General features: G+C 42.0%; 1 protein-coding gene across 2 annotated transcripts in view; it reads right to left on the bottom strand.

Moving 5' to 3' along the window:
- DIP2B (disco interacting protein 2 homolog B) overlaps window positions 1–18345 on the bottom strand; it is a 224275-nt gene extending 205930 nt beyond the window's left edge. For both annotated transcript variants that reach the window (XM_049883095.1, XM_049883097.1), the window contains exon 1: window positions 18082–18345. In XM_049883095.1, the coding sequence (XP_049739052.1) occupies window positions 18082–18181 (100 nt within the window). In that variant the 5' untranslated portion in view covers window positions 18182–18345. The remainder of the gene's footprint in view (window positions 1–18081) is intronic.
- Between the last annotated feature and the right edge of the window lie 1587 nt (window positions 18346–19932).

Here is a 19932-nt window from a genome sequence, read left to right as displayed (position 1 = left end):
TCAGCATTTTACTTCTTCTGACAATGGTGATCTGTTAATTAACATTTAATCATCTTAATCATGTTTCTTTTAATCATTACTAAAATAGAATAATCTTGTTTCACCAGTTCTATTTCTTAGTCACAGAGATAAACTTGAAGTTTATGATAGCATAATAATAAACCCCAAATAAATGGAATTTCTGAGATTTTACTGCATTTATTCTATGTGCAAAACCATAATAATTTTAGTGTTTGAACAGTATCTTGGACACAGGTACTCAAATAGGCACCATAAGTCCATAGGACCTAAGAGAGAAACGTTCTATGGCTACAGCTGGATGACTATGGGTGGCCCACAGATCTCCTCAGAAGTCTAGGAGTCCCACTGCTAAAACACTGTTTGCATATACTAGAATAAGTCAACTAAGGTCTGACTTAGTCCAATAAATCCAGTATTTACCATATGGCTCAACAGTTCACTTCCCTGGTTTTCCAACATTTTGCAAAGATATAATGTGGCCATGGAAAAATCTTGAAAAACCAGGCATGTGAAATATTTAGTTTTCCCAACCAGGACCAGTTAAACCAAAATGAAGGTTGGTGACGGTGTCTGGTCTACAGAAAAACCCACACAATCAACTTAGGCCTCAGATCAGATCCTGTGGGTAATAAACGTGGGAGAGGAAAAAGGGACTCAACGCACGGGCAAAGGACAACAAATAATCAGAAGCATCTGTCCCCATACTCAGGGAGCAGAGGCACTCAGTGGTGTTGCTCCAGCTCTGATATAAACACTGAACAAGGTTTGGTATTGTGTGTTCTGTAAGTATTTGCATAATAAATAGGAACTGAACTGAATTAAGCAAAGCAGCCAGGTAGGCTGATGAAATGGAAAGTTATCATATATCATCCAACTGTAAAAGTCACATATAAAGTCAGAGGGAAACAAAGGAAAAAACAAACAAACATACTAAACTAACCAAATGCCAGGAAACATCAGAGACCTTTGCATTCCATCCCTGGCCATTTTCCATAGAGGTCCCTCTTCCTTCCTGGCAGAGGCCCTGGGGACAGATGCTTTACTCTTTAAAGCTGTCACTATCTAAGGAATCCCACTGGAATCTTCTCCCTGCAAAATTATTTGCTCACTGAAAAGTGTTTACTAAGGGTCAGGCTTCTACCCTAGGCACAGGGTGACAATAGGGAACAAGGCAGAAAGGTCTCTGCACTCACAGAACTAACATTTTACTGGGGAAGAATCAAATAATAAGCGAATATAAACATGAACAAGGCAAATTCAGGCAGTGTAAGCATTAATTAGAACACTGAAAATGGGGGGAAAAAAAGGGTAAGAGAGTGATGAGACAAGAATGATGGGAGGGGTTGCTAATTTTACCTGGGTGGTCAGGGAAGGTACTTCTGAGAAGGTTAATTTTAGAGCTGAGACAGAAAGAAGGCACAAAGCTTAGAGAATAGCATTCAGGCAGAGGAAACGCAAGGAACAAGACCCTGGGGAGTTCAAGGCAGAGGAAGATAAGCCTCACCACCTTCAGAGTTTTGTTCAAATGTCATCACACGATGAGGTCTTCCCTGACTACCCTATTTTAAATTGCATCCGCTACCCCCAGTACTCTCTTTCCCTCTTATACTTGTTCTCCATTGAATTTCACCATTTGACAGGCAACATATAAAAACCCAAAACCAAGCCCGTTGCTGTCCAGTTCATTCCAACTCATAGTGACTCTATAGGACAGGGTAGAACTACCCATTAGGGTTTCCAAGGAGCAGCTGATGCATTCAAACTGCCAGCCTTCTGTTTAGCAGCTGAGCTCTTAACCACTGCACCACCAGGGCTCCAGGCAATATGTAGTACTTACTATTTTCTGACTACTCCTGCAAATGGTTAGCACTTGGCTACTAACTGAGAGATTGGAGGTTTAAATCCACCCAGAGACACCTCTCAAGAAAGGCTTGGCAATCTGCTTCTGAACCATCACAGGCACTGAAAATCCTATGGAGCACAGTTCTACTCTGAAATACACAGGGTCACTGTGAGTCAGAACTGATTCAAGGGCAACTGGTTTTTCTACTAGAAGGTAAGCTTCATAAGGGCCAGGAGTTTTGTTACTTTAACCGCTGATATATCACCTGCAGTGGTTAAGAGTTCAGCTGCTAACCAAAATTAGGTTGGTAGCTCAAATCCACCAGCCACTCCTTGGAAACGCCATGGGACAGTTCTACTCTGTCCTTTAGGGTCGCTATGAGTAAAATTCAACTCGCCGGCAACGGGTATGGATTTTTTTTTTTTTTTTTTTTAATCACCTCCACTCATGTGGCATATACTAGCCCAAGTCAAGCCCACTGCCACTGAGTCAATTCTGACTCATAGTGACCCTACAGGACAGAGTAGAACTGCCCCATAGGGTTTCAAAGAGCAGCTGGTGGATTCGAATTGCTGACTTTTGGTTGGCAGCCAACCTCTTAATCACTGCACCACGAGGGCTCCATGTGGCACGCAGTAGGCACTCAATGAATACCTGCTGCATACATAAAAAGAACAGGGAAGGGAGGAAGGAAGGAAAGAAAGTACGAAGGAAGAAGGAAGGGAAGAAGAAGAAAAGGGGAAGAAAGAAGGAGAGAAAGAGCTGCCAGCCAGTGTCACTGAGACACTGGATGAGGGGAAGAGATGAGGGGACAGGACTGTGTAAGCCTTGTAGGTCATGGAAAAGGGTTATGATTTTATTTTAAAGACAAAGAGAATCCACAGGAGGGTTGTCAAGCAGGGAAGCAATATGATCTGATTTGCAGATCTGAAAGATCTAGTTGTTATGTGGAAAATGGATTTAAGAGGGGCAAGAGCAGAAAGCAAGGAAACCAGGTAAGAAGCTACCAAAGCAAGAGATGTACTAAACTAGACAAGGCAATGATTAGCAGTGATCAGTGATGGAGAGAAGATGATGCAGGATATATTCTCAAGGTTGCACCAAAAAGACTTGCCAATGGACTGGACAGGAGAGGTAGGCTGAAGGAAAAAGGGAAATCAAAGATGTGGCAGTTATCAATTTATTTTTTCTGAGCTTCAAATCTACCCATCATTGCCCTCTCTGTGAAAATTTAGATGGGCCCTTTAAATATTTTTTCCTATGCCAGCTGTCAGGATGCTAAACTTTGTCAGTAGAGGGCACTGGGAAGATACTGCAAAGGAAATGGCTCTTCACACCAGGACAAAAAGAATTACAAAAACTTCAATTTTTCTGATGTTCTATGGAGTTTGAATCTACCAGCCACTCCTTGGAAATCCTATGGGGCAGTTCAACTCTGTCCTATAGGGTCACTATTGAGTTGGAATCAACTCGACGGCAACAGGCTTGGTTTTTTTGTTTTTTTTTTTTTTTTGGTTTTTTTTTTTTTTTTTACAGAGTCCTAGCCAATTTATTCTAAAATCTTTTCTAATTTGAGACAATTGGGAGGATAGCTGATCTAAACTAATAAAACTTCCATGTTCTCATAATTGTTTTTCTTGCATATACAAGGATTTGGGCACTCTGTTCTGTTCGCCCCTTATTCAAATGGTAATACCATACTGCTTTAATTACAGTAATTTTAGAATATGTTTTAAAAACTGATGAGGCAAATACCACCTCACTATTCTGTTCCTGAATTTTTATAACTATTCTAGAACATTTATTCTTCCATATGAACACTGAGATCATTTTATCTAATTCCTCACCCCCAATTTACCAGAAGAAATCTCCACTGGAGTTCTAATTGGATTTCCATTGAATTTATATTTATTTAGTCTTCCCATCCAGGAATATACTATGTATTTTCATTTTCTCAGCTCTTGCTTTATATCTTTACTAAGATTTTACTATTTTCTTCATCAAGATTCTGTATCTGAAAATAGAGGGTATGCTGTCTCATTAAGGGGAGAGCTACCCATACCGCACCCGCTTCCGTCAAGTTGATTAGCAAGGTGTATATAAATTTTTGTATGAGAGACTGACTTGATTTCTAAACTTTCATTTCAAGCACAACAAAAATTTAAAAAAGACCTTGTGTCTTTCTTGTGACACTTATCTATTTTATAATTTTTGATGCTATTATAAGTGAAATATTTTTCTCCTCACCGAGGCAGTCCATTCCCATACTTCTCCTACCCCTCACAATATCCTAATGATATCAAAGAACACTTTTACTTCCCACTCACCCTCACACTACTCCTCCCTGCAATGTCTAAACCTTGCTGAAATCATTTAGAATATTTCACTCACACTACTTGGTCTCCCTTGCAGTACCTTCTATTTCAAAGATCATTACCTAGCATTTATAACACACATTCCTTGTCACTCACAATCTGTGTAACTATATAAATTTCAAAGGCCACTGCCCATCACTTTCCTCGGGTCTCCTATCTTAGGGTCTCTTTGTTATATGCAGTCCCTGGGTGATGCAAACAGTAACACACTCAACTTGTTAACCCAAAGGTTGGAGGTTCAAGTCCATCCAGAGGCGCCTCAGAAAAAAGGCCTGGTAATCTACTTTAGAAAAATCAGCCACTGAAAATCCTATGAAACACAGTTCTACTCTGACACACATAGGGTCACCATGAGTTGGGACCAACTCAACATCAACTGGTATGCTATATGTGTCTAAAAAACCCAGTGCCATCTAGTTAGGGTGTATTACTCAGATTGGAGTCTACTGGTGATACCATCTCTGAATCCTTGAACATTTGCACAGAGCTTTCACTTCCCTGCAAAGTGAATAATTTCTAGACTACCTACAGAATTCCTAAAGTGTAGATCTTTTCTTTAAATAGTCTGCAGATGTTTTTCCTACATCACTAAAGTTATAATACTGTACTGCAAATGAGAACAATCCGCACTGTTGTGGTTTCAACTTTATCTTTCTATCTAGGAGCTTATAAGATTTTTTTCTTTATCACTGAATTCAGGAATTTCATCAGAACATCCTTCGGTTTGCGCCTTTTCTCATCAGTCTTGCCTGGAACATAGTAAGTTCACTCAGCCTGTGGTCTTTTCATTTTGCAGGCTTTTTTTTTCAGGGAATTTTTTTTCTATTACTTATTTCTCTTAATTCCTATTACCTGCATTTTAGGCTCCCTGGATCTATCCTTCAAGTCTTTTAACTTCACCTTCATGAGTTCCTATTTTTTCGCTCTAAACTTCGTAACTGTTAGCTTACGTGAACTCAGTTAAAAAAACAAGGTAGTCGGGATGTGGTCAAGCTGCCATCTCCCAGGAATCATTTCAAATGAGATTGTTTGAATGCTACTTTATCATTCAAGTATAAAATCAAAAAGAAGAATACAAATGCTTCTAAGTGCTCAAAAAACAGTATTTTTAAAACCCCAACACCAATTTATTGAGAAGTTACTAGATTTTTCTATTTCCCTGCTCCTTGAGGGCAGGGAATCTGCCTTCTACACATCCCTCACCCTCTTGGTAGATCCTGCATTTATATGTGCCTGATACATTTTTTATTATTATATTGACATGTTCAGAACCTTAGTAGAGACATAAAAGCTACAAAACATAGATGACCTTACCATTACACTCAAGAAAACTAACATCTAAACTGAAGAAGCAAAAATAATATAAATGAAACAAACAGTGGTCAATTAAGTGTTAAACTGCATCACTGAATACAACAGTGGTCTAAAGATAGACTAGATTAACGTGAACTAGAGCAGTCAGCTGGTTTCACCATGAGGGGGACACCAGCGAGTCCTTGAGAGATGGGTAGGACTTTAATAGGACAAAAGGCAGCCCTGGCAATGAAAACATTCACTGCAAAGGCACAGAGGTAGGAATGACCCTGTCAGGAAAAAGAGCGAAGAAACCAGTTTGACTGTAATAGAGAAGGCTGTCAGAGACTAGCAAGGAAATAAGGATAGGGAGGTTGGTGACAGTTGATTTCTTGATTTGTTCACAGGTTGAATAAGTAATGAAAAGCACTTAGGTTCAAAGCTAGCAGATATACTCGAGCAGCTTACTAAGGGAGATACGACTATATATGAAAAACCAAAAAACCAAACCCAGTGCCGCCAAGTCGACTCCAACTCATAGCGACCCTACAGGACAGAGTGGAACTGCCCCACAGAGTTTCCAGAGAGCGCCTGGTGGATTCGAACTGCCAACCTTTTGGTTAGCAGCCATAGCCCTTAACCACTACACCACCAGGGTTTCCTGACTACATATATAAAAAAAAATACAAGTGATAATTTCCTAACTTTAAGATAATTTGGAAAATAGCTATATTAGAAGGGTAACAGTAGAGATTAGAGCTCAGAGAACCAACCAAACGGGGAAGTTGCTTTTTAACAGGAAGTTCATCTTCTAGTACTTCCCTCTGTCTCCTTGAAATAAAACAAGCAAAGAACTATGGGAGGAAAATGCATACCAATGCTTTTTCTACAAGTTCAAATTAAAAATGAGAGTTTCTCTAAGCCAGAGAGGAAGTCCAAAAGAGTAAGAATAACAACTCTAACATTTTAAGACGGTGTGCTTGCCTTGGTCACAGGCTGACTGAACAAGAAACTATCAGAAGCTTCTACCTAATTCAAGCTGGGTTCATTTTTTAAAAGGATATCCCGTGACGAAATTGGTCTGTACCATAAAATTCATTCTTGCTGACTTGAGGTAAAACCCACAAGTTCCAGTCTGTGAATAACTTAAGATAATATAGTCCAGGATCCTTAAAAAAAGAAGAAAATATTACAGATGCTTTAATTTATCGGTAAAAGCCACAGCAGTCAGAAACAGCCTGAAAATAAGGGGATTTTAGAGCACCGCTCCTTTACAAAAAAAGAAATGACTCCAAGGAAAAGCAACCAAAGTACACAATGTCATTTAGGAAATACCTACATTAGTTTATATGTTAATTTTTAAACATTAAATATCACAGAAAAAAAAGGATAATAACTCTTTCTGCACCAGAATCTAAGTACAACCCTGTGTCAGTACCCCAGAAGCTCAAGTCTGCCACACTGTACACCAAAGACCTTTCAAGACGCCAGCTGGGCCTGTGGATTTTCATCTAGGGGCGGCCTGTGTGGCATCTAAAATATTTTCCTCATGGGTTTCCCCTTTTCAGTTTCTCATCATTTCCACCTCTATTCAAGGAAGAAAAACTAAATTACAAGCACATAAAAGTATCTTCACTTTATAGATCGCCTTATAGGATTATATCCAAATATTTTTTGTTCTTTTAAGAAGAAAGTCACATCTTGCCAGCAGTTAGTCTGACGTGAAGTGAACCCCCCAAATAAACTTTAGAGTGCTAACCCCTCTGGTTCCAGCAAAGCAAGGTCAGGAATAACCAACAACAACCCTATTCCTATCTAGTTCTCTGAGAATAAGACAGAATAGTCTCATTCTTCTCCCTCCAGGGAGCTCTACCCTGAAAACTTCAAAGACAGAAGCTGTATCCTTTGGAAAGTGGATCCCACCAGTTAAAATGGAAAAAAAAATGTGCCAAAATCACTTGAAATGTATGATTCAAAGAGACGGAGGCAGCAGAATTGCAGTGTGGAAACTCCAGGGAGTTTGGAGCCAAACACACTTGGCTTCCAATCCCAGAACACTGCACCTTCAGACTTCATTTTCTTTAACAAGTCTCTATGTTTCAATTTCCTCATCTGTAAGATGGAAATGGCACACCTATCTTGAGGAGTTGTTAGGGTTAGCAGCACAGTGCAGACTTGCTCAAGGTTGCACTGCAGGCCGCAGGAAAAGACTTGTGCCCAGTTCTACATGGCTCTCCAGCCCAGAGCTTTCCCCAGTGTCATGCTTTAGGAATGCTGCTATTAGTGCTGGGATGAAGGCAACAATCAGGTCACGTGTGACCACAGGGTGGGATGCGCACAGATGGCATTCCACTCAGTGTTCAGGTGCTTCTTGTTAGCTCCATTCTCTAATCATCGTTATCATAACTGTTGTTGCTAGCTGCCTTCTCCTCGGCCCTAGACTCATAGCGACCCTGTGTGTTACAGGGCAGAACTGCTCCACAGGCTTTTCTTGGCTATAATTTTTACAGAAGCAGATCACCAGGCTTTTCTTTCACTGAGCAACTGGGTGGGTTCAAACTGCCAGCCTTTAATTTAGCAGCCAACCCCCACAGGCTCCTTCATTATCCTAATAAAACCAAAAAAAACCAAACCCACTGCCGTGGAGTCGATTCCGACTCATAGTAGCTACTGATTCAGCACTTACTTGCTGGCCAGGCAGGGTATATAAAGTTGTAAGCACAGGGCCTGTTACATAATAAGCACTCAGTAATTGACAGCTACTTATACAGAGATCTCAACTTCTTAGAGAGCTTAGAAAAAGCTTGTTTCTCACAAGAAATTGAGTGGAAATGAAATTAACCAGGCAGAAAAAGAGGACGAACATGCCAAAGTGGGCATTTCAGAGAAAGGTGATGTGTACAAAGGCTTGGAAGTGAGAAAGCACAGTGCGCTCAGGGAAATCAAGTCACTGGCAGGGCTAAAGAGTAGAGAAAAACACGAAGCAGGAAACGAGGCTAAAAAGGAAGGCAGGTCTTGGTACACTAAAAAAACCAAACCAAACCCACTGCCTTGGAATCAATTCTAACTCATGGTAACCCCATGTGTTACAGAGTACAACTGCTCCATAGGGTTTTCTTGGCTACAATCTTAACGGGGAAACCCTGGTGGCGTAGTGGTTAACTGCTACGGCTGCTAACCACAAAGGTCAGCAGTTCGAATCCACCAGGCACTCCTTGGAAACTCTATGGGGCAGTTCTAGGGTCGCTATGAGTCGGAATCAAACTCGATGGCAACAGGTTTTTTTTTTGTTTTTAATCTAAACGGAAGCAGATTGCCGGGCCTTTATTCCATGGAGCCGCTGGGTGGGTTCCAATGGCCAACCTTTAGGTTAGTGGTCAAGCGCAAACCATTTGGACCTTTGATCCACTAATGAGGCTTAGATTTTATCCTGTGGGTAGGGGGAATCCAATGAAAACATTTAAAAAGAGAAAAGGATGCAATTAGATTTGTTTCAGAATGATTACTCCATCACAGTATAAAGAATATAGATAGGATAAACTAGAGGGAGAAGACACTGGAGGCAGGCAGACAAGCAAGGAGATTACCACAACAGTCTAAGCAAGAGGTGCTAAGAGCCTGAACTAGAAAGACAATATGAGAATGGAGAGGAAGAAGTAGAATCAATAGGACTTAATGACCTATTATAAGTTAAGAATAACCCGCAGGTTTTTTTGGCTTGGGTAATTGGACACAGACATTCTGAAGTAGAGAATATCCATGGAAAAACAGGTTGCCAGGGTGGAAACGGAGACTGAAACTGGGAGTACGGTTTTGATTTAAGGAGTTACAGTTGCCTGGGGGGTAGTAGCCATGGGATGTCTAGAGCAGAGGAGAGTCTGGGACAGAGATACAGACTAGGGATCCATCTGTCCAGCCATGACTGTGAAAGTCCTGGGCATGGATGAGCTTACTCAGCAAGTGTATGTGAAGTGAGATGAAGGATAATGACAGATAACTGGGGAACATCCCCACTCCGGAGGAAGGGAGAGAGAAAGGAGATGAGAAGGAACAGTTAGGGAGCCAGAAGGGAACAATGCCATAAAAGCTAAGGAAGCAGAGTTTCATACAGATAATGGCCCATAGAATCCAATGCTGCAGAGAAAGAAGCCATATCCAGCAGGTATTTTCTGTCTGAAATTAGAAATCTCTGGTGGCCTTGGAGACAGTAGTTTCAGGGGTTTGATGAGGCAAAAGCAACGAACTAAAGGGCGAGCAAAGAAATAAGAGAAAGGAAATGCAGGCTACATCAGAGAGAGGGAGTGTGTGCACGTAATGAGAGCAAGGAGATTCCAATACGAGATTGTGGGAGGATTTTCTTTTTAAGATAGGAAAAATTTGAGCATATTTATAGGCTGAATGGAAGGAGCCAAGATCCAACTGTTAAGTGAGAGGCTGAAGATGAGACAATGACAAAAAGACTATGAATGAGTAGATCAATCAATGAAGCAAGATCCCAAGTTCCCAGAAGAGACGAGAAGGGATGGGACTAAGAACACCGTCAGAGGGCCACACCTTAGAACATGACAGGGGTATTTCTTCCTCTGAGAAAAGAAGGAAAGGGGATATGGGTGGGAACTGATAGGTAAGTCTGTTAAGTGCTTAGGAGGGAAGCTGAGGGAGTTTGGCTTTACAAACTAATGAGAAAGAAAGGCAATATGTAAGCTTGGTTTATAACGTGGCTTCATAGGCCTCCTTAGGAAACTGATGAAAGCTGTAGACCCTGTTCCCAAAAGAGACACACCAGCATTCCCACCCAAAATACTGCGTACAATTTCAGAGAGTTTCTGGGTCAGCTGAAGCCAGCCCATGTACCCAAAGATTCCATTCGTCAGTCAGCTGCGACACTCTGGAATTTCAAAGAAACGGCCTTACGGAACCTGCCTGTTCATACAAGAGTGTCTACACTGGAACACATCTTATGTTGTTGTTGTTGTTGCTGTCAGCTGCTGTCAAGTGGCTTCTAACTCATGGAGACCCCATGTGTACAGAGTAGAACTGCTCCATAGGGTTTTCAAGGCTCTGACCTTTCAGAAGCATTTCTCCAGGCCTGCCTTCCAGGATGACTCTGGGTGGGTTTGAACTGCCAACTTTTAGGTTACTAGTGAAGCACTTAACTACCTGCGCCACCCAGGGACCCCTGGAATATATCTTATTCATTATAAACACAAAGATATGAAAACCTCTCACTTAAACCTGTATGATGTAATCGATCAACAAAAAGGAGATGAACCATCTGATACGTGCAAAAGCACTTAGAACCTAAGGATAAAGAATGTAGGAGACCATCCCTGACTTTAGAAAACTTAGAATTTAAGGACAGTAAGTGACACAGCACCTTAGATTTAGCAAAGGTTTTAGATAAAAGTAATATTTTTTAAAAAGACCAATCTGGATCTGAAGGGAGACTAAACTCAGACCAGTTAGGTCTGAAGTTAGCGGACTGAACGAGGCTGGTGGTAAAGGCGACTCAAAAGGAAGAGAGGATACAAGTCCAATTCTGAAGGAACCGAAAGGACCTGCTCAGTAAGGACAAATGGGGGCTAAGAATAGGAAGAGTCAAAAACTATTCCGAAGTTCTGAGGATCCACATGTGCCTTTTCACATCTTGTAGATGCCTGAGTCTTAGAAACCAGGCTTAAGCTTCAGGGCCACTGTGCCTGAATTCACAGGCTCGGAAATGTACATATACCAGACGTCTGTATGAAACAACCAGCTACTCTTTTCTGCTCTAATCAACTGCGCGCAGTGCCCCAACACGTGCTGAACAAAAGGTGTAGGGTGTCGACAAGAACAGCTGATGCAGTGAAGCTTTACTTTTAAAATATATATACACAAATTGATTCCATTCATCACCTCATATATAACCATATTCTGTAAGTCTCACAAGATACTAAAAACAGCCAAGTCACTATGCATCCATTCACTACCAGCAACAAAGATTACACGCACTGAGTGCTCCTTGCATACCATATGCTACACTCAGCTCTTTTCCTATAACCCCATTTTAAACCTCCTTACAACCCTAATGAGGTTATCATTCATTTTTTAAGGACTGAAGAAACCAAAACCCGGGAGATTAAACAGTTTGTCCAAAGTCACGGAGTTAGTAAGTGGTAAGGCCAGGACTCGGACCCAGGCCCACCAGATGTCAAAACCTCTGCTTCTCATAGGATTACGCTGTCCCACCTCATGCCAAAATCAAATCCCCAAGACAGAGACTTCAGCTGTCAATTCAAATCAAGCTGAAGTGAGCAAAAATGTATTGCACTTGCAAAACGATGTAAGAAATAATGAAGACTAATTTTTTTTTTTTTTTAAGTTTTAAGATATGCATGTGCTCTGAAAGAGCTTAAGCTGCGGTAAAATGAAAAACAAATTTAAATAATTAGAAAATACGACATGACAACGTGACTGATACAAACCATATATCCGACAATGCTTGGAGCAAGAGGGATCACAATGGCCAGGGACAGGTTTATTAAAAAGGCAGTACCGAGCTGAACCCTTAAAGAATTGCAAAAAATTGTGTGGACATGAGGGAGAGGGGGTTTCAAAGGGTATTCCTGAATTAACCACATGTGAGGATACACAATAATTATAATACAATATAGTGTGAAGGCCTTCTTTAGCCAATCATCTAAAATTTCCATCCTGAGGTGCTAAGACTTACGACCAGGGGAGAAAAAGTGACAACCCAGGGCTGGGCTAAGAGTGAAGGACTAATGATCTATCTTATTCAAAAAATCCAGCTCAACGCTATGGGACTGTAACAAGATCGATTTTTCAAAATACACACCAGAACTTGGGTATCCAAACAAGCGCTGTTCTTTACAGTAATGTAAGTCATTCTTCCAAGGAATCTGTCTGTCACTTCTCTTACGGAACTGCCCTGGAAACCAATCACTCTGTTTTTCTAATAGTCACAACTAAAATCAGTTTATAATCACTCTAATTTTTTAGAGTCACAACTAGTTTGGGCTCCAAAAGAGCACTAATCAGCTTTCCTATACTTGACTCCAAGTAATCTCTATGCAATGAAAATCTACCATCAAAGAATTAAAATTTGCTGTAATGAGGATCTTCAAAGGAATGGTGCCACAGGTTCTGACAGCAATTTGCAAATCTGAGTTCCAAAGTTAAAAAGGGTATTAAAAACAAAAACACAGTTGCCACTGCACCCATTCCAACTCATGGTGACCCCACGTATGTCAGTGCAGAGCGGTGCCCACAGAGTTTTCAACGCCTGTGACCTTTCGGGAGTAGACAGCCAGGACTTTTTTCCAAGGCAGCTCCGGGTGTATTCCAACAGCCAACCTTCTGGCTAGTAGTTGAGTGCTTATCTGTTTGTACCACCCAGGGACTCCTAAGAAGGGTACGTTGTTATCAGTTGCTATCGAGTCGATTCCACCTCGTGGCAACCCCATGTGTTACAGAGTAGAACTGTTCCACAGGGTTTTCTTGGCTGTAAATCTTAACAGAAGTAGATCATTAGGTCTTTTCTTCCACAGTACCTCTGGGTGGGACTGAACCACCAGCCTTTAGGTTAGCAGTTGAAGGCAAACAGTCTGTGCCACCTATAGCCTACAATAGAGACACGGTGAGTCGGAAATGATTCGATGGCAATCGGTTTGATTTTTTTTTATAGCCTACCAAGGAGCTCTGGTGGCACAGTGGTTAAAGCTAATTTTATAACTACTTACATGTGACTTTCTGGTAAAGGACTACCTTATGAATCTATGACTATGCTACATAATTTGAAGGGAAGCAGCCCAGTTTTGAGGAGTGCTAGTGGCGCAGTGGTTTAAAGCACTCAGCTGCTAACAGAAAAGTTGGCGGTTCAAACCCACCAGCCACTCCCCAGGAGAAAGATGTGGCAGTCTGCTTCCGTAAAGATTATAGCCTTCGGAACTCTATAGGGCAGTTCTATTCTGTCCTATAGGGATGATATGAGTGGGAATCGACTTGACTGCAATGGGTTTGCGATTTTTGGGGGGAGGGAGTGGTACCCAGTTTCTCATTACAGTTAAAAACCAAAACAAACCTACTGCCATTGAGTTAACTGCAACTCATGGCACAGAATGATTTAGTGATTTACCAGGTTTTTGGAGGTTTTTTCTACTTGTCCACTTATGAGACTGTGAAATACAATCTCTGTACAGCATCTTTGCACAAGTTAGACCTCCCTTTTCCTCTTCAACTCTCCCCTCTTCCCCACTCACAAGGAAAATTCACTTCAGCTCCCAGGTGGACCCTGTGCCATGCTTTAAGGACTGCCATGTGATGGAATGACGGAGCCGGAGGACATGACTGTGTTCGTTGCATTCGTGCTCAGAGAAGTGTTCAAACAAGAAAAGGGAGGACCCCTTTATCTTAAATACCTTTCCAGTTGTCATCTTTGGACAGTTGTCAGACACTGAAAGACTCTGGCTCCTTCCCACACACCACAGAGGTATGGGATTAACACTTCTTACCTTCACACTTATGAACAAACTGCACAGACTAAATCACAACCTGCTCCAATAGCCATACACTCCAATTCTTTATTTACGGTACTCTGCTATTCCTTTCTCACAATAATGACAAATCAGAGAGTTTCCTCTTTGCTTGGAAGGCAGCCTCTGTGTATAACTCTACTGTTGGTATTAATTTCTCTACTACACCAGGAGCTCGTTGAAAGCTAAGACAGGATCCTGCTCAGCTCCGTATTCCTAGCACATCCAAACCAACCAAACCCAGTGCCGTCGAGTCGGTTCCGACTCATAGCGACCCTATAGGACAGAGTAGAACTGCCCCATAGAGTTTCCAAGGAGCGCCTGGCAGATTTGAACTGCCGACCCTTTGGTCAGCAGCCGTAGCACTTAACCACTACACCCCTAGGGTTTCCATCCCTAAAAAAAAATCCCTAGCACATAAAAAAAAAAAAGCACATAGTAGGCACAAAATAAATGTCAACACAAAATAAATGCCTGCTGAAATGAATACATGAGTTTGGGAGAGATTTCAGAAGAAGAATCAACAGGACCACCTGGAATTGTGACATACAGCTATTTGGTATGTCAAAGAATAGTAGTTATTCTTTAGGTCGTTATTTTATTCCTAGGTAGTAGTTTATTCTTAGGGAAGTGGCCTAAGAATAAAAATTAGAGTTAATAGCTTGTGCAGTAATACTAAAGATATTTAAATCATTCAACAGTAACAGATGCCACAATTACAAGGCAGCTTAAGGACAGTGGCACTTATTAGATGAGTAACATTAGATAACAAACACTTAACCTTTCTGAATTCAAGTTTTTCCTTCTGTTAAATCAAAAAAAGAAAAGGTGGGGGGGCGATGATAATAATAATACCTGCGCTATCTAATCATGAAGTTATAGTAAAGTTCAAATAATATAATGTATAAGAAAGAAGATCATTACATAAATAGAATGTATTATTGGACAGATTTAAGCAAGTCTTGCCTTTAGTGCCACTTTATATCCATACAGTGACTAAAGCATAAGAATAAAAATACAAAGAATAAAACAACCAAAGAGCTGAGTAACCTCTAAATAAAATGTAGACAACAAAACTTATTATCACACATATAATGATAATAGTAGTAATAATATAATAACATGTGAATCATGAAAAAAATTTCAGTCGAGGTATCTGCAGAAACATCCTACCTATTCAGTTTGACTACAGAAAAGCTTGTGATTATACGTAAATTCAATTTCTAAAGGATTCCCTGGCCAGTTGCAGACTGGTTTTTTTTTTTTTTTTTTGGTGCAGAAGCAGGAGGTTTCAACCACCAAGTGTGTGGTAGTGTGCCTAAAACACCGGACACATCACAAGGGCTCAGCAACGCACTCTGCAGCAAACAGCCCTATGGAGACACAAACCTGCATTCCAGCACAGAGCTGGCTAATCTATGACCAAAGCCTGCAGCTGAAAATACAGGCAAGCACAAATAATATTATTTTAACAGTATACAGCTGAGACTATTGCTATAACTAGAACTGACTACAGCCTAAACCTAAAAAAAAGCAATAAAATAGAGAAATGAGAAAAGGCACCAATGTCAGCAAGGCACAATAAAAACATAGTTAAAAAGGATTTTTTTTTAGAAGAAAAAAAATACTTTTGTCAGAGAAGTAATTGTAGAGAAAATGTTTTTTTTAAAAAGTCAGTTCAAAATATGCTAGAAACATAAGTAGCACCACGATATACAGATTCACAGGGCCGTTTTAACTTCGCTTGCATCCTAATAAGTTGGCGTGTCTATCTACTTCTTCAGTCAACCATCCTGTGTACTTTAATCGAGAGAGTAGACAGATGGCCAACATACCAACCCTGCAGAAGCAAGATTTTTCAACTGTATTTTATTCAGTTATCCACTGCTAAAAGAGTACAGGGTACCATATAGTACAGGGTAATGTACTGTAAGCCTAGAAAAAACAAATTCATACTAAATCATATGCCAACCAAAACAACCCTACATTGGAAAACAAATCATGCACTTATCCTTAAAATGTTTAAGCCTTAGTATTCACGGTTTGTAGGAGTTTCACGCCTTTCTGAAGGAGAGAAAGGTGAGCTAATCAGTTTGAGTCCTAGAAACAGTTCCTCAGAATCATCTCTAGAAACACCCAGAAACGTAAACAATAATCAGCTGGAAGACACCGAGAAGGAGGAACTTCCAGGATTTCCCTCTCTGGGTAAAAGCAATCAACTCCTATTTTTAATCTAGCTCTGACAAAAACACCCAGCCAAACCTCTCTCTTTTTGCCTAATCAAAGATAGCTGATTTGTTAGTAAAAAATAACTGTTTTAAAAGTCAGGTTTGAGTGGAAGTCATCGCAGATTCAATGCCAATGCTCTCGTCTAGGGGAAAAATGAGATCTTGAGAGGCAGAACCAAAGTAATGCAAAAGTCTCCCTTTGTGGAAAAAACAAGAACAAACAAACTTCACAGAAAAATTACATCTTAAACTGAGGCTCAGCCATCCAAGTCTGCAACTGGTTCCACCTGGTGAATATTTCTACAAAAGACATCACTGGGCAGAAAAGCCCAAAGGATTCCTATCTTCCCAAGCACTTCCCATCAACAAACTCATCTACCACCAGTGATCCTGGGGACTAGCCAAAGAATAACTTCCCAAATGATTAATTGAAAAATAATCCGTTGCTAAGTAAATGCAAAAAAAAAAACATTTTTTAAGTAAATGCAGGTGAAAACAGCACCTCCCTATACATAGGGTAAATATAAAAGGGGCATTAAAAGCTAATTATTTCATTCAATGCCTGACTGGGTTTAAAATACTCAAATCTACTTCTGGTTTTTAAGTATAAAGGGTTCTGAGGGGAAAAAAAAAAAAACTATAATGTCTTGAAAAGTAAACAAAAAGTCAGCACGCTCCTGGGAACTTGTCACCTTCTTCCTTTCTAACCAGCAATTTTTAATCCACTTGAAAAATGCTAGTGACAAGGGCCTTTGGCAAGGAATTCCATAAGAATATTCAACTCTGAGGACACCACCAAAGTACTGATATCAAGCCTGGAGAAAATGCTCCTTTTGTCTTGGAGGCAGCCTGGGATAAAAACAGGAACTTTAGAGAACTGATCTCAACTGTAAAAGCCTGATCACATGCCTACAACAGAGCACTGGGTTTCTCTCATTGTTGTCCAAGGGACTTCTCTAATAATAGTGGCTTCATTTATTCCATTCTCGTAATTCTCAAAATAAATCCAATCCTCCTACCCTCCTGGTACCAACTCATTGTCAAAAGAAAGAGGTGTCAGCCAGGATTTACATTAACAGGTAGCCACCTCTCCTTCCCTCTTCGAAGACTCCAAAAGGTGATCAGATGCGGTAAATTCAGCCCGAATACAGGCACCAGGAAAAACCTTATGACAAAGGTGGTCGTTCTACAAGCAGTACCGTGTTTCTCTCTGGGTTACTGCCACTGCTTCTAATCTCCCTATGACCCTCAATGGCTCACCCTGCTTCTGCCTCACTCCTGTCACTGGGGAGGCAGCTCGCATTGTTAAAGGATAAAGAAAAAATGCTGCGGATTTCCCATGTGTCTCTTTTTTTTGGGGGGGGGGGCGGATGGGAGTGAAAGATAGGCGCAGAGCCCTCACCTCGAAAGGTAGAGGAAAGGAGAAAGCTGTCAGCCACCCCACTGGCAGCCCTCGCCCCCACCCTGCCAGACGGCCGGGCAGAAACAGGAGGGCGCAGCTTTGTCTCGGGCTTTGGGGGGCAGGGAGCGCAGGAGCCCGGGCCTGGGGAGGACCTCTCCCTCAAGCCGTTGTTTTCTCCCTTTAAGAGAAAACAATGAAAGACACGGGAAACCCGCTTCAGGTGGTGGGGGAGGTAAGACAAGCCTTCAGCCCAGGGCCAGATTTCCTGCACTCTCCTCCCCGCTCGCCCGCACAGCCACCAGGGAGCGCGGCGGGGAACCGCTCTCCCGACTCTCCCTCGATTCGCAGGGCGCCCGGGGCGCGCGCTCCCCCGCCCGTCTCCTACCCTCCGAGAGCTCCAGCTCCAGCTCCGCCAGCTGCGCCCGCACTTCGGGCGGCAGCGCCGCCACCGCGGCCGGCGAGGGCTCCAGGCCTCGCTCCGCCATCCCGGCTCCGCCAGCCACACTCCGGAAGACAAGAGAGAGGGCCGAAGGAGGGACGGACTGACGCGGGTCCACACCCCGGCTACAGGATCCGGCTCCCGCCGCCGAGCGCCGCCAGCGCTGCCGCCGCCGCCACCGCCATTGAGCGAGGGTCACGTGAGCGCGGCAGCCCCGCCCCCGGGCCTGGAGGGCGCACCGCCTCCGCAGCCAAATCACCCCAAGGGCGCGCGGGCTTACGGCGCCCTCTACCGGGAAGCCCCTGAAACGAGCGCAAGCCGTTCACCCGGAATTCTCCGCGAAATGGGCTCATCATGCTGATGTCTGCTTTCCCACCGCGTGGTACCTTCTACGAACTCAAGTGAGCAAAGAGTTTTCAGGGGACCTGGGCCTTACTTTTCCCAGCTGTTGCTCAGTTGTTCCTTTCACTTAGTAGTGGAAGTCGTTGCCTTGCCCTTCCCTGTTTTCCCCTGATTGAGACCTACCCATTTTTAAAGACCTGATCACAGGCCACCTCCACTGTGGCTTCCTGGTCCCAGTTCAGCCATAGCATTTAAGACTAGAAGAGGGGTGGGGAATCTACTTCCTCCTGCCTAGCCTTCTAAAGACTTCCAAGTGGGGAATTTAATCTTTTTTCTAATAGGTGTTCCAAAAATATTATTTTAATTCAAGAAAAGGTAAGGAGTCCAAATATTTGTGTATTTTTACCAGGAGCTACTGGAGCACATACTTTAAATTGTCACTCATATTCATAGTATTGATTTTTGTTTTTTAAATGCCAGAGCTCCCCTTCATAAGGAATTCGATTGTTGTCGCTGTCCTTCCATGCTTATCCAAATTTGGTCCTTTGGGAGAACAGGCCCCACTATCTATTCACTAGAGCTTCTAAACAGTTTTTTGTAGCTTTCACAGGCCGTAGGGGAAAAAAATTATTTTTGAAGTTGAGAAAGCATTTCAGTTGAAAAAATAAGGAATATGACATCATGGCTGATTGAAGAGTGGACTTTAACATTCCCTTTTAACCGTAACAGTTAAGAATAATCTGTGGGAATATATGTACATCCTCTGGTTTGCATGAGAAATGCTGCAATTTCTTTTTTAAATACCGACAGTTATTTGACACTGTGTCTTAGTTATCTACTGCTGCTATAACAGAAATATCACAAGTGAATGGCTTTAGCGAAGAGAAATGTATTTTCTCACAGTCTAGTAGGCTAAAAGTCCAAATTCAGGGTGTCAGCTCCAGAGGAAGCCTTTCTGTCTCTCTTGGCTCTGGAGCCAGGTCCTTGTCATCAATCTTCCCCTGGTCAGGGAGCTTCTCAGACTCAGGGACCCCCGGTCCAAAGGACACAGTCAGCTCCCAGTTCTGCTTTCTTGGTGGTATGAGGTCCCCCTGTCTCTCTGCTCACTTCTCTCTTTTGTATCTCAAAAGACATTGGCTCAAGACACAATCGGATCTTCTAGATTGAATCCCGCCTCATTAACATAACTGCCACCTACCCCACCTCATTAACATCACAGAGGTAGGATTTACAACACATAGGAAAATCACATCAGATGACAAAATGGTGGACAGTCACACAATATTGAGAATCATGACCTAGCTAAATTGATAACACATATTTTGGGGGGACACAATTCAATTCATTACACATTCTTCCATCAAAAGTTGAGGTCACATCACCTCCTCTTGAAACTAGAGGGGCCTGTGACTCCTTTGACCAGTAGAATATGGCAGAAGTGACACTGTGTGATTT

This window comes from Elephas maximus, chromosome 4 (genome assembly GCF_024166365.1).
Source record: "Elephas maximus indicus isolate mEleMax1 chromosome 4, mEleMax1 primary haplotype, whole genome shotgun sequence".
Classification (NCBI taxonomy): domain Eukaryota; kingdom Metazoa; phylum Chordata; class Mammalia; order Proboscidea; family Elephantidae; genus Elephas; species Elephas maximus.
This window is presented reverse-complemented; position numbering and strand designations above follow the sequence as displayed.